Below are 13,229 nucleotides of genomic sequence, written 5' to 3'. Positions count from 1 at the left end.
ATACCACGATCAAGGCGTATCCTATGCTACAGGAGAAGATGTCGGTGCATGGTGGGAAGACATAGACGGGTATCGATTTGAGTGTTTTTGGTTCTCGTTTCAATTCATGGAAGCGAAGGCGGGTGGAGGACGGGCTGGGAATGGAATGGGTTCTGTGCGACTAGAGAGGCGGATGTGCGGCCCGCCGCGGCAAGTCACGACGTACTGCAGTATTCTATACACATGGAGAGGGCAGAGCATAACAGAAAAAAAGATTGAATATATTCTTTGCCCGGCAGAGGGCTGTATGCTACATTTTGGACGAGTTTGCCCGCGCCAACGTTGGTACGGGGCGGACATGTGACGGGCAACCGGTCAAACACCCTGCCGCAGGGGCTTGGTTTCCACGACGAGAGGCCAAGGCCAAGAAAGGCCTTGCAGGCCGGGCGCGAGTGTCGTCGGCAGCAGCGTGCGAGGCTGCTGCGCAAACAGACGGACCCCCGTAGTCAGCCCTGCGGCTGCGGCTGCGGCTGCGGCTGCGGCGGCTCCTCTCGTCCGTCACCGGCGACGGCGAGCGCACGCCCGCTCGGACGGCAAGACGTCGGGAAACCATCCAAACTCGGCCACGTCGACGGCGAGCTCGCCCACGGCGCCGCGGACGACGCGGACGCCCTCGCCCCCCAGGGCCTCGGCCTGTTCGCGCGCCCCGTCCGGGCGGGACCTGCGGCCTGAGAGTCAGCCACGGTCGCGGTCGCGGTCGCGGTCAGCGGGCCGCCACGTACCGCGGCGATATGAAGCCCCGGGCGTTGATGACGCGCTGCCACGGCACGCTGGCCGTGTTGAAGCAGGTGCCCACCTGGCGGGGGCGTTGCGCTGCGCCCGCGCCCGCGCCCGCGTCCGCGTCAGCCGACGATGCCATCGTCCGTCCAGCCGTCCCGTCCGTCGGGCGAGGCGAGGCGAGGGGGGTACGTACGCGTGCCCACGAGCGCCGCGATGTGCGCATACGACGTCACCTTGCCGCGGGGAATCTGTTGCACGGCGCTGTAGACGGCGTGGGAGAAGGCGGCGGCCTCGTCGGAGCGCGCCATGGGGTCTGCCTGTGGTCTGGATTCCGTCGCTGGTGCTGGTGCCGGTGCTGGTGCCGCAAGCGGGAGTGTGTGAGTGAGCGAGTGAGTGAGCGAGTGATGAGTGAGCGAGGGCGTCCGTCCAGACAGACACGTGACGCGTCACTGCAAATGAACGCGTCGACGGGGTGCGCCGTACGCCAAGCGCCATTGGCTGGCTGGTGGCCCCTGAGCTAATCGGAAATCCAAACGTGTACTCCTGCAGCCGACATCAACGACACCTTTGGGCACCAGCCATCAATGCATTCATCATCTATTTGCGCTGCTTGGGGGGTGTCGCTACAATTAATCCACCGCATGGGCCCGTCGTGCCCGTCGTGCCCGTCCATCCTCAACTGCTGTTGCTGTACACAAGGCCTGATCCGGGCAGCTACACATGTCCCACCAAACACACGGCACAGAAAATAATACCCATCGTTCCCAGACCTGATCTGATATCTGTCTTTGGAGTGAAACCAGTCCCGTCTTCCCAAACGCCGGCCCTACACATGTGGTATACCGAATAAATAAAAACATCAAGTGCGCCGAGGCGAATCGTGACCCTCGTTGCCCTTGGCTATCCATCTTCCATGAAAGGTTTAAAAACTTGGCCAAAACATAAAGAAGCACATGACTGCAAATAAACACTTCAGACCGTCTAATGAGTGCGTGTGTCCGCCAGCTCAATGTGTCCATGACCAGAGTCGTTCTGTACGTGGCCCTGTCTGTCGCTTGCTTGTTCCCACCACGCCTGTCGTCCTGGTGTGAAAAAAAATAATAATACAGGTACTGACATGTTGGTGTGGCGTACAACAACCAGCTCGGTATTAAATCAGAAAATTCAGGGCATGAAACAAACGACATAAGTAGTTTCGTCCAACGCCGCTGTCATGATGGAATCCAAACAAGCTCGATAATACCGTCTATGTTGCTCATGGGTTGTTTGTCCGCGTGTACCCATCGTTCGTCCTTGTGCTTCCGTGTGTACGTTTGCAGCACAGAGCCGTCCGACTGCACCTCGGACTCTTCTAGTTGCCACGCAATCTTCTTGCCCGTCCTTTCGAGATTCTGCCGACTTGGCCCCATCATAAAGTCAAGGTTCCAGCCCTTGTCTTCTGGTGCTGCGTGCAGAGTCGCCTCCATCTGATTTGGGTCGAACGTCACGCCCTCTGGATAGTGGGCAATCGAGTATCCCGAAATTATGAAGTCGTCCTCGGTTTGGAATCGCATCAGCGTGCAGTCTTCGCCGCACGTGTGGGCAATTTTGGTGTACATGCCAGGCTTGGCCTTGTGCCACCCGCTGCCGCGGTAGTGATGGAGCGAGAGCGGCTTGATGCCCCACTCGTAGAACCCAGAGGGATCACCGACTATGTCCAGCTGCCAGAGATCCCAAAAGCTCGTCAGTCGAGTATGCGTGTTTTCGTAGATGCACTTGCGGAGAAGAATGTCACCCTGCGGGCCCCATCCCGAGTTGGACTCGAGAACCTTCTGCTCCGTGGTGCAACTGCCAAAGAGTTCAGTGATCCTCTCTGCCAGGGGTAACGACAGGAAAACACCTCCACCCCCAAAAGCTTGTGAGCCGTGACGCTCAATGGCCCCCACGTCCTCCGACAGAGTGCCAATGTACATCTCGCGGGTGTCATCAAACTTGCCCAGTCTCTCAATCAACTCATGCATGCTGGGGAAGAATGTGTCGTCATCGCACGTCACAAGCCACTTCTTTCTCGGGGCGTCGGGATGCGTGTAGAGCGTAGGGACCAGGGAAAGATACCGAACAGCCATTTCCAGAGAAGAGTCGGAGCGATAGACGTCCACGTCGATGCCAACGTCGCCGAGCAAGTTGGCAACCTCTTGAAGATTGTCGTCGCTAGCATCGAGTAGCATGAGAAGCAGTTTACCGCCGTTGGAGTGGCCACGGCTGTCGGTAAGCCAGTATATCCATTCATTGATTGGCGTGGTTTCCGGGTCCATGAATCGCTTAAAGGTCGTCGAGACACCAAACATGAAATCGCTTGCGTTGACGGATGAAGGCAAACCGGAAGCGGGAACCTGCACCTCGAGGGGCTTTTCACAGGAATCCTGCGGGTAGTAGTGCTTGTTGACGTGGATGGTTTTGAAGGCCGCGTTGAGCAAGTTTTCGGATACCTTGGTCATACGCTTCCGCTCTAGGCCCTCGACGCGGGTGAATCGAATGTAGCGTTTCAGGTACTGGAGTGATTCGTCGAGGTTGTACTTTTTCATGATGTTTTGCAGGTGTGGCAGATCGGCACTGCAGTTGAGGCTGAAGCTGTTTGGAATGCCACTGATGTTGTGATCACCAGTCACAGGAAAAGACGAGCTGGGATCCTCGAGGGGTTTCTGGTGGTGGACCACATTGGCTTTGATGCCTGGCTTCCCAAAGAGTTCAGACCGAACCGACGAGGATTCTTTCCGGAACAAGGCCATAAGAACAAAAAGCCCGCAAAATGCGGCGAGAAGGCAGCGGTAGAATAGACTTCGCATCTTCATGGAGCGTTTGGGCCCTGTCAGCATCACCCCCATCATGTGTCGAGCAGTTTGTCCTTGTAGACCACGGTGAGGCATGGAGCGGAAGCTGAGGGGCGGGAACTGTCACCAATGAACCATGCACGAACGATGTCTGCTTGGCAAGTTGCTGTGACGTCGACTGGTTTGTTTCCGGAAAAAGCAAGAAGTGCCAATGGCAAATAGAGAACGGACTGCCAGCAAAACAAGCGCAGAGTAGCAGAGCGGTGCAACGGCGGCACCGATCTGGACTGAAGAGCAGTGGAGGGAGGGAAAAAAAAAACAGAACGTAATTGTTCTTTCAGGGGCGCGCCACCTTCAACTCTAGCGCGCTCAGCAACTGGAAAGTCCCAAAATGAATCCTTCTTCTCGATGACTGAGGACACGTGTGAGTGCTCAGGCAACGGCAATGCTATGGAAACGAGAGAGAGAAAGCGACAGAGAGCGGCAGGGGGATTTGGTATCCCGAGTCGATGTGTAGATTCGACGACCGGCGTAGAAAGGTGAAGACAGCATCAACAACAGAAGCAGAAAAAAACTATGAAAAGAATGCAGAGGAGAAATGGCAAATGGGAAATAGGAAATAGAAACGGGCGATGCGAAAAGGGAAGTGGAAGTGCAAGCGGAAACGGAAGCGGAAGTGGAAATGGAAATGGAAGTGGACGAGATGTTAGCGAGGGCAAGGTTTGTGCGGCGCAAAGTTTGTGTGAGGGAAACACGGTCGAGGAAGGAACGAGTCAAGTCCCGTCTGAAGTTCAGAATACGGACAAATGCAGACCAGACCTGTCAGGGAGTACTCCGTACATAGCCAGGTGCTAGGTTGGTTGTCATTAGCACTCAGAGTCAGGATTTTGATCGATTCGCGCTCCCGTTTTCCAAGCGCACCAGCCCGTCTTTTGTCCGACTGTCCAGGGGCGCTTTGAGCTCTGGGACTTTGAAGGCAACAAGCCAGCCCTTACTATCGGGGCCCCTGTAAAAATACGGGGCCAGCCTGCACTTGTGGTACGGCGGCGCCTGGTACGGGATTAGCGGTCCTCGGCACATACATACATGTATTAGTACTTGCGTCAACTGGCATTGCTCCCCGATGCCGCGGGATCGCCAAGGCGATCCAGCCATCGGATAACACAGTCGTACTCCGTACGTGCTACCGGTATCATGGTCCCCATGTACTGGAAACCTACTTAGGTTCCTGGGTTAAGTACCTAGGTAGGCAGCAAACCAATCACCTAGGTACTTACCTATCTACTTAGGTACTTAGTTAAGTATCTAGGGAGGTCGTGTGGGATAGAACAGGGAGGCACTCGAGGCCCCGAGTACTTCAGTAAGTACACATGGAGAATGCAGATGTACACATGCATGCTACTTCTTAGGTACTAAAAGTACTTAGAAAGTTACTCAGTAGACTATCCCACACCTGACTTTGGATTTCGATTTCGACTTGTTCCCATATTTCTCTGCGCTGGGCTACCTAGGTACATACACCACGCACGGCGGCAATGCCTCCGATGTTCCAACCATCTGTTATATCAATGAAATGATAGTGAAGCCGAAGCCGCCTCAATGGAGCCACCTGCTCGCGTCGGGGGTGCCACTGCTGGACCAAGTGCTGACTACTTGGGTACTTTAGTTCTTAGAGAACTACTTACCTCTCATCCTGCCTGTCACAAACATGTGGGCTCGGTATGCGGTACATCCACTGGTTACCTCTGAAGTACTTGAGTACTTAGTAGGAACTTAAGTGCCTAAGCTCCCAGGTACGGAGTCCCAAGTCGGTAAGTACTATGCATGCACGTAGATCTGCCCCTGCATTGCCCTTATGACGTGTAGCCTGAGGCAGTAGGTGGTCGGTGCTTGTTAGGCCCGAAGGAACGAGCATCTAACTACATTTCTTCCCAGCAAGGAAACGGGCAGCACAGCGCCAACTACAGACCAAGTCGACTGGTTCTGCCTTTGGCTTTGATGGCAAATTGCCACAGAATCTGGGCAAACCTCAGCAACAAACCTGGAGATCCCTCGAGCGCCCTTGGTTGTTTGCGTGCATCTCAACGGCCGGGGTCGGTGATATTCGCCTCGTGGACACACATGGCAACAACCCCGAGCGAAGCCCAGTGCGCGATGACATTTCGAGGCCAGATTCGCATGCCGAGACGGACTGGGTTGCACGGTTTGTTTGCCACTCTTGCCAGCTTGCGCGGCGAACGAACTGATCTTCAGGCATGACCAGGACAGCCAGCCCGCCCTCCGCCATCTTCTCCATTGCACTACGTATTTCAATCACTGTGCCTAGTGTACACATTAACGGCAATAAAAAACCGGGCCTTGATGGACAGTCGGACGCGTTCCCTTCCGCCGTGGTTGTGCTGTGGACCGAAACACTCCAGCAAGCCACAGACGTGGACGCGGCCTGGGTCGCACCACGGCCTGCATCGACGTCATTGCATGAGTCGAACTGTTGACACGTGCTCACATTGTTGAACTTGTGTCTCATCATGAGCGAGAAATTTGCAGCCTGATCATCCACCGCGCCGGAAAAGAAAGGTCAAAAAATAGAAAACTAGAGAAGAAAAAGGCTGGCCTACAGCGAGTACTACTCCATCCTGACGTTACCATTGCCTTTCAGAGGATTTCGATCCATTTTTGAAGTTACATGTGTATCCACTCACAATTTGGCTGGTTGCAGGCTGAGTGGGTACAATTAATCTCCCCTTGGCTATCTACATGCCCAGGTCTCGCGTCACGTCACGTCACCTAGGCCGGATGGGTTTCCAATTGAGCCAACCACAACACGCGGGCACTTTATTCAAGGACCGAGGTTACATACTATCACTCAGCGGAATCAAATTTATAACAGGGCGACTCTGAGGCGAAGTCGTCCAAACTCGACTTACACATGGCAGCGTCTCTCCGCCTCCGACCCTGTTTCTCCCCTGCGACAATTACTCGAGGACTACCCACCGCCGTACTGCCTCTCGGCACAGAGTACTACATGATGGGGGAGAAAACTGAACAACACTCCCGGCCCCACCAATCAACCTGGTGGCGTTCAAGATCAATCAACCCTTGCTGTCGAGTTGGGCTGGACTTTGTTCCAGCCTTCCCGGGCAGGGGCATAAGGACAAGCTTTCTTTCCATGGTCCCCGTGTTGCGAGTGGTCCCCTGGTCTGGTGTTCCTGCTGCACGCGGAGAGTCTGTCTCTCGTGATTTGTCGGCGTTTGACGTTACAGCCTTGTTTCGGGGCTGAAGCCACGCGCAGAAACGCCCCCGTAGAGAGAGTGTGCGGGATATCCCGACTTTGTATCAACCAACCTGCTAACCCGTAAAGTTGACCTGTCCAAACCTTGCCACTGCGTCATGTCTTGGATATATTACACTTGGGGTTAGAAAATCTCCGCCAGCCGCCAAGAGTGGACTTGATGAGTTAGTACTCCGTAGTTGCGCAGCAACTCATAGTGATCCTCGGTTGTTTCTGGAATTATGAACGTGCTGATACCACCTGCGTCTGCCATGTTCCACGTACCCGACGACTCGTTGTTGCCACGAGTTTTATGGAGTCCTTGCGCATGTCACAGAGCTCTGACATGTCACAGAACTCTTTACACCTCGAGTTTGGTCGTCCTTACTCCGTACACTGGCACGCATGAGCCAGCCGAGCATTCTGTTTCCATTTGTTGGCTTTCTTGCAGAACGACTTGGCCTGGAAGCAAGAGTTTACGTGTAGGCTAGATTATCCCGGAACATGTAGCGGTGCTGGACGAGACAAGATGTCATACGTCCCGTCGTTTAGGAATCGCTTCTACGACTGTTGCGCTTTTGCTTCGCAAACGAGGCCCAAAAAAAAAAATACACAAAATCGGCACCCTCAAGCTACTCACGTGAATGTATGGATTGGGGCACTGGGACAGGGCCAAAAATGGCGCGCATGGTATCCCTGCGCCTGCCGGCTGTGATCCCGGGACTTGATTGATGCGCGTTTTTGCACGATTTCCTGCACAAGTATCGAAATATCGGTCACCTCTGTTGATGTTAAAGTACGTATCATGTATCAGACTAGCAAGCGGGCGGCGGTTCGAAAGGCGCATTGCTGCATGAAATTTGCACTTGCCCCGCTTTGAACTGGTGGAGCGGGCTGCTTGAATCCAAGGCAGAGGCAGACAGGGGTTCGAGGAAATTGAGGCGGTACGTACGGGGTACTTAGGCCCCTTTCCCTCTGCTGACCAGCCAATAAGAAATCGGCCGCACTTGCCGCAGCCAGCGCGCGCCTGCCGTGAGGCTATTCCCGTTGCCCCGTACGAGGGAGCATCATGTTGATGATTAAAAAGCTACCCTACTATCTCTCTAGCGGCAGCAGTCCGAGATGGAAGGGGGACCTTGTGGTGCTCTGCAGGTCAATGGCCTTGCTGCCCCCCACGTCGTCCAAGAGCGCCAAGGGTGTCATGACCGTGAAGAGAACTGGCGTCTTTCCGCCGCAGCGGTAGCTCACGTTGCTGGCATTGTTGCGAAACGCGGAAAAGGGGCAACCGTCGCGTGGTGCTAATCTTCAACTCGACCCTGTTGAAGCATCTACAGGCGCTTTTTTAGCGTGGGACTCGAGTTATAGGCGGCGTCGGCGTGAATTTTAGGTTCACCAAGAATGCTTTAAGGCGGCACGAGGAGAGAGAGCCCCCTGCTAATTTCGAAATGCTGACCGTTTGTATAAAGCAGCCACATAGGGGACGGACCCGAACATGGCATCAACTCGCCCTGGACTAAGCTCTTCTCGCCGCAGAAACTACACTTGATTTCCCATCCCGAGGCGCTGCTTGTGTGGAGTAGACGGCGGACGGGCAGGCTGACCGCCAGGTCATGCATGACACTAGGCGGAGTGAGGTGCTCTCCGGGGCCGTCTGGAGAGGCCGCCGATTCCTCTCTTTGGTTTTGTGCCAAACCTCCAGTTCACTCACGTTCAACATCAGCAAGAGAGTAAACGGCTTGGCTGTACGATCGGGGCACGACTTCTTTGGCGGACATGTTTATGCCCCAAGGACGGCACGCAAGGACGGCACGCAAGGACGGCACGCAAGGCTTGTCTCGTATGTCCCGCGCATCTCCCCTCCCCCGCTCGCTGGGCTGAATTGAAGTCTTTATCTCGGCGTGTGGTTGGCAAGACGAGGTGCTGCCAAGTGTATTGCTGACCATTCCGTAAATTCAGCAAAGAAAGCAGACATCTCTTGCTACAGTTCTCGAAGAGGTGGTGGTCATTACTTGCGACCACGTGTCGCATTGAATTCCCAGAGCTACATTGGTGACATGGCCGTGTGGTATACGACCGCCGTGACCGAAGCTACTCGACGAATGATGCGACCAGCGTCGTCACTTGCCCCAGCCGGGACGGGACGTCACCACGTCACCTCGAGAGAGAAAGAACGAATTAAAAAAAAAATACAATAGTTCTCAAACAGGAACCCTAAACAGGAACCCTAACATCCCTTACGTGGCTAGTCCATCTTGATGATTCGAGAGGATGATGGAATGGCAGGCCCGTGAAGCCCTAGAACGAGATGTGCATAATACATGGCACTCGGACACCGGGAATGGAACCTGGTATTCAAACTCCATAGAACCGGGCTCACTTGTATCCCAGTCGTTGCGTCTTATGAGCGGCGGACGCCCCAGGAGCAGTGACTGTGCGCTTATTTTCGATCGAGATGACCTGCCACAGCTTTGGACTGACATGTTTTTCTCATGCTGGAATTCCAAATACGCGGCGCTCGAGATGCGACCCAAGCCACACGTACCACCAGTCTGGCCTTTGGTTCTTCATTACCGACTTTGGTCTCGGGTAACTCGTCCTCATTTGGCAGGACACATGGTATTTTGTCTCGAGTTGGGACCCCCTCCGGCAGGGCGGCAATGGGAACGTATGAAAGGATCGAAGTGCCAATTTGTCAAGACGACAATGTCGCCACAGCCGCGGGTTAAACCCAGGTGTAAGAAGGGCTGCTCTTGGGGATCAGGGCTTGGAGCAAATGACTCATATTCACATGTAATATCGTAGGGCGTCAAAGGTCCTGATTCCTCAACCTGACGGACTCGACCAACGAGGGCTTTATATACATGATGGTGCTTGTGTGTGTAACCTGACTAGGCAGCAAAGGAGTGATGCTTCTTTGTGCCTTGTTGCCTTGGTGCCCGAGCCCAACAGTGGCCTATGAGGGCATCGTGATAGCTGCAACCCTTGTGCATTGCGGCTAGTCATCGGTCGAGGCTTTTCCGTGTAACACCAGGTCAACAAGGCAGGATGCACCTGACACTGCACAGGCCAAGTGGATAGACTACATCTCTCCGGTCCTGATTTGGGTAGAGTTTGTGCAAGAAGACAAGACGAGCACCCTAGCGAATCAAGTCACGTCTGGAGCGCGGACGTGGTGTCGTGAGTAGCACTGGCATCTACTACTTTGATATGTGAAGCGCCGACTTTGGCCAGGTTGGCAAGGTTCAAAAGGCGTTGATTCTTGGTAAAAGCTCATGCTATACTCCCGTGGAACTTGAACTAGGTTTTAGGTTTGTATCGGACATGTTGTCAAAATAGCAGAAGGTATAGTTTCGATAGTTGTCAATTCCTTAACCCACAACACTCAGGTCAGGGGATATCCTCAGCATAAGTACATTTTCAGCTCTTGTATAGTTCTCCGAAATGTTATCCACTGTAGTTCCTCGCCTATTCCAACACGTGTATTTGTAGCCTTCGCAGCAATGTGTGCTGAACCGGGATTCTGCAACCTCTGTTGGCATTGTGCTACCACAGGCCCAAGGCACCAAGGACCTAGATGCCTCCGTCATCTCGACCAAGGCTACGGACACAGGAGACATCGTATATGTAGTATACATGGAGCTCGTAGGTCAAGTCCTCAGGTTTGAAGCTTTGGAGGACCTTTTTGACGCCACACGGGATCATGGATAGATTGAGCCATTGTTACACGGCACTTGCGGTCAAGAGCCTCGACCACATGACTTGCTGCAGTGCGCAAAGGTTGCAGCCATCACGACACCCTCCTTGGCGGGTCCTTCGGGTGGAGGAACCAAGGGCCTCGGGACCGTACGATGTCGCCTGTGAGTTTGATTCTTTTGCTCCGAGCCCTGACGTCCTGCCACAATATCAGTAGGGGTTAGGATGCTGCCTTTGAGCAGGATGATTCCCCCCGTTGACCCAGAAATCCCAAGAGTGCTGCCGGGCACGTGTAGACGGCGAGAAGTGCACCAACGGCACCGTGATAGCCAACACGAGGCGTTTGTGCGTTGGATTTGCCGCAGGCGAGTCGAGTTTTGAGCCGTTTGCTTCAACAGACGCAGGGTCGCGGCGGCACCGAGAACAAGCGCCGACGTGGCGATTGGCTCAGCCTTTGTACTACCAGACACGCAGATTGCACGAGTATGCGTGCTGTTTCTGTTTACGCTGCTGGACCTGAAGCCCCCTCATCCAGCCCAACCTCGCCTCAGACACGTCGACTCGCCAACGCCATGGTGGCTCCCGTAACAAGAGTCGCGGCCTGCCATGTCTCGCCCATTTTCCTGTCGGCCAAGAAGACGACCCAAAAGGCCATTGGACTGATTGAGCGGGCGGCGGCGCAAAAGGCCAACCTCGTCGTCTTCCCGGAGACGTACATACCTGCGTTCCCCGTGTGGAGCGCCGTGCGTGCGCCGACTGCCAACCACGGCTTCTTCAGGCGCATGGCAGAAGAGTCGATATACGCGGGTGGAGAGGAGATTCGGGAGATTTGCGCCGCCGCAAAGGCGTCCAACGTCATGGTCAGCCTTGGGTTCTCGGAAAAGGTCGACTTCAGCAGCGGCACGCTGTACAACTCCAACCTCCTCATCAGCAGCGAGGGCGAGCCTCTCCTTCACCACCGAAAGCTGGTCCCGACGTTTTTTGAAAAGCTCACGTGGGCACCCGGCGACGGCCACGGTCTGCGAGTGGCCGCCACGCGCTTCGGCAAGATTGGCAACCTGATCTGCGGCGAGAACACGAACCCGCTGGCCAGGTACGCGCTCATGGCCCAAGGCGAGCAGATTCACATATCGACGTGGCCGGCTGTGTGGCCGACGACGCGGGCCGAGGGCCCAGCTCGACGACGCGGCGCAGACTACGACAACGTCGCGGCCAACCGGATCCGTGCCGCTGGCCATTGCTTCGAGGCCAAGTGCTACGGGGTCCTCTGCGCCGGCGTGCTCGGGGAAGACGCCGTGGACGAGGTCTCGGGCGGCTCGTCGCACATGAGGCGCGTGCTACGAGAGTCGCAGCGCGGCGCCACCATGTTCTTGGACCCTGCGGGGGCGGAGCTGCCGGGGTTCACGGTCGACGACGAGACGGGGGTCCGGGAGCCTGCGCGGCTTTTGCAGGACGCCGAGGGCATCCTGTACGCCGACTTGGATGTGGAGGACTGCATCGAGGGCAAGCAATACCACGACGTCGTCGGTGGCTATCAACGACTGGATGTGTTCGACTTGAGGGTCGACACCGCACGCAAGCCTCCAGCGACGTTTGTGAGCGACGGAGACGCGAAGCTGGCGCGAGTGCAGGACGGAGGGGGAGGGCGAGGCTGAGAAAATCACGTCGCGTCTGCCACAAGTCGCTCAGGCCGGGGCAAACTCACGAGTTCGTTTTCGTTTCTATTTGAATACGGTCAAGTGCTCAGGGACGTGGCCTGATTGCCCGCAGACTCGCGTCTACCGAGTTGCGCAATCGCCCGCGCAACATAACTTACATGTGCTACTTATTTCATTCCGTATGCCGTGGTTGTCGAGCTCTGCCGTGACCACCCCTTGTCGCATGAATGCCCTGCCCGAGTCACGTACAGCCCAGGGGATGCACAGTCTGGGCTCTGAATGGGGAGCCGTGCTGTCTGTCAAATGCCTCGAGCACGTCAGTCACGCTGTACGGCGTGGCAGCATGGTATGGCGTGAACAGGCAAAAAGCCCACGTAGAAGCGTTGTTGTCATCATCGTCACTGCCACTTGATTTCGATTGAAAGCTTGACAGTTTATAATCCAACCCTTGATTGGTCGGCCACGCTTGGCGCGTCGGCAAACTCTTCTTTGCAGGGGTTGAGGGGTTGGTCGTAGGGCCGAGTAGTCCATGGTCAGGAGCCCCTTGCGTTGGTTGGTGCTTGTTGACTGCCTCCATTCGCAGCAAGTCACAGCTTGTGGGGTAGCAACTTGAGCTTGAAAAGGGACGATGGTTTCGCAGCCTAGTTTGAGCCGCATGCTCCCTTTGGTAAATGACTAGCTCTAGACGCTTCCTGTCATGCCACACGGCTCACTGTTAAGGGGCACGGAGGAGTGAGTTGTGGTTTTGATGAGCAGAACAGACGAGCCGTGACTCATGAGCCAGGGACCCTTTTAAAACTTGGGGGAAATTACGTATTGTTTTGCGTCTTTAATAACCAACTTGTTATAGTCGCAAGGCTGGACCTTGTTTCCAAGGGGGGTTTTTCGTCTCGCTGGACAGCTTGGCAGGATAGTTATGTGGCGCAAAATGCCGTCTAGTGCATCCATCGGAAATTTCTCCTCCTGCATTCCTCTGATTCCGCCGACGTCGACCTGCGGCTGCTCACTCCGGAATGGTGGCCGTGACAGGGGCGCGGC

General features: G+C 55.2%; 3 protein-coding genes across 3 annotated transcripts; 1 reads left to right on the top strand and 2 right to left on the bottom strand.

Moving 5' to 3' along the window:
* Positions 1-537: 537 nt before the first annotated feature.
* Positions 538-898, bottom strand: MAM_06604 (Methylated-DNA-[protein]-cysteine S-methyltransferase, DNA binding protein; the record flags this gene model as incomplete). Its single annotated transcript, XM_040825402.1, has 2 exons — positions 538-700; positions 762-898. The coding sequence occupies 2 exons, from the start codon at positions 896-898 to the stop codon at positions 538-540; spliced, it is 300 nt and encodes a 99-aa protein (XP_040676613.1).
* Positions 899-1,970: 1,072 nt separating this feature from the next.
* On the bottom strand, positions 1,971-3,527 carry MAM_06603 (Fringe-like protein; the record flags this gene model as incomplete). The annotated part of the gene is made up of 1 exon (XM_040825401.1): positions 1,971-3,527. The coding sequence occupies one exon, from the start codon at positions 3,525-3,527 to the stop codon at positions 1,971-1,973; it is 1,557 nt and encodes a 518-aa protein (XP_040676612.1).
* A 7,491-nt stretch (positions 3,528-11,018) lies between these two features.
* Positions 11,019-12,188, top strand: MAM_06602 (nitrilase; the record flags this gene model as incomplete). Its single annotated transcript, XM_040825400.1, has 1 exon — positions 11,019-12,188. The coding sequence occupies one exon, from the start codon at positions 11,019-11,021 to the stop codon at positions 12,186-12,188; it is 1,170 nt and encodes a 389-aa protein (XP_040676611.1).
* Positions 12,189-13,229: the final 1,041 nt, after the last annotated feature.

This window comes from Metarhizium album, assembly GCF_000804445.1.
Source record: "Metarhizium album ARSEF 1941 chromosome Unknown scaffold_22, whole genome shotgun sequence".
Lineage (NCBI taxonomy): Eukaryota > Fungi > Ascomycota > Sordariomycetes > Hypocreales > Clavicipitaceae > Metarhizium > Metarhizium album.
This window is presented reverse-complemented; position numbering and strand designations above follow the sequence as displayed.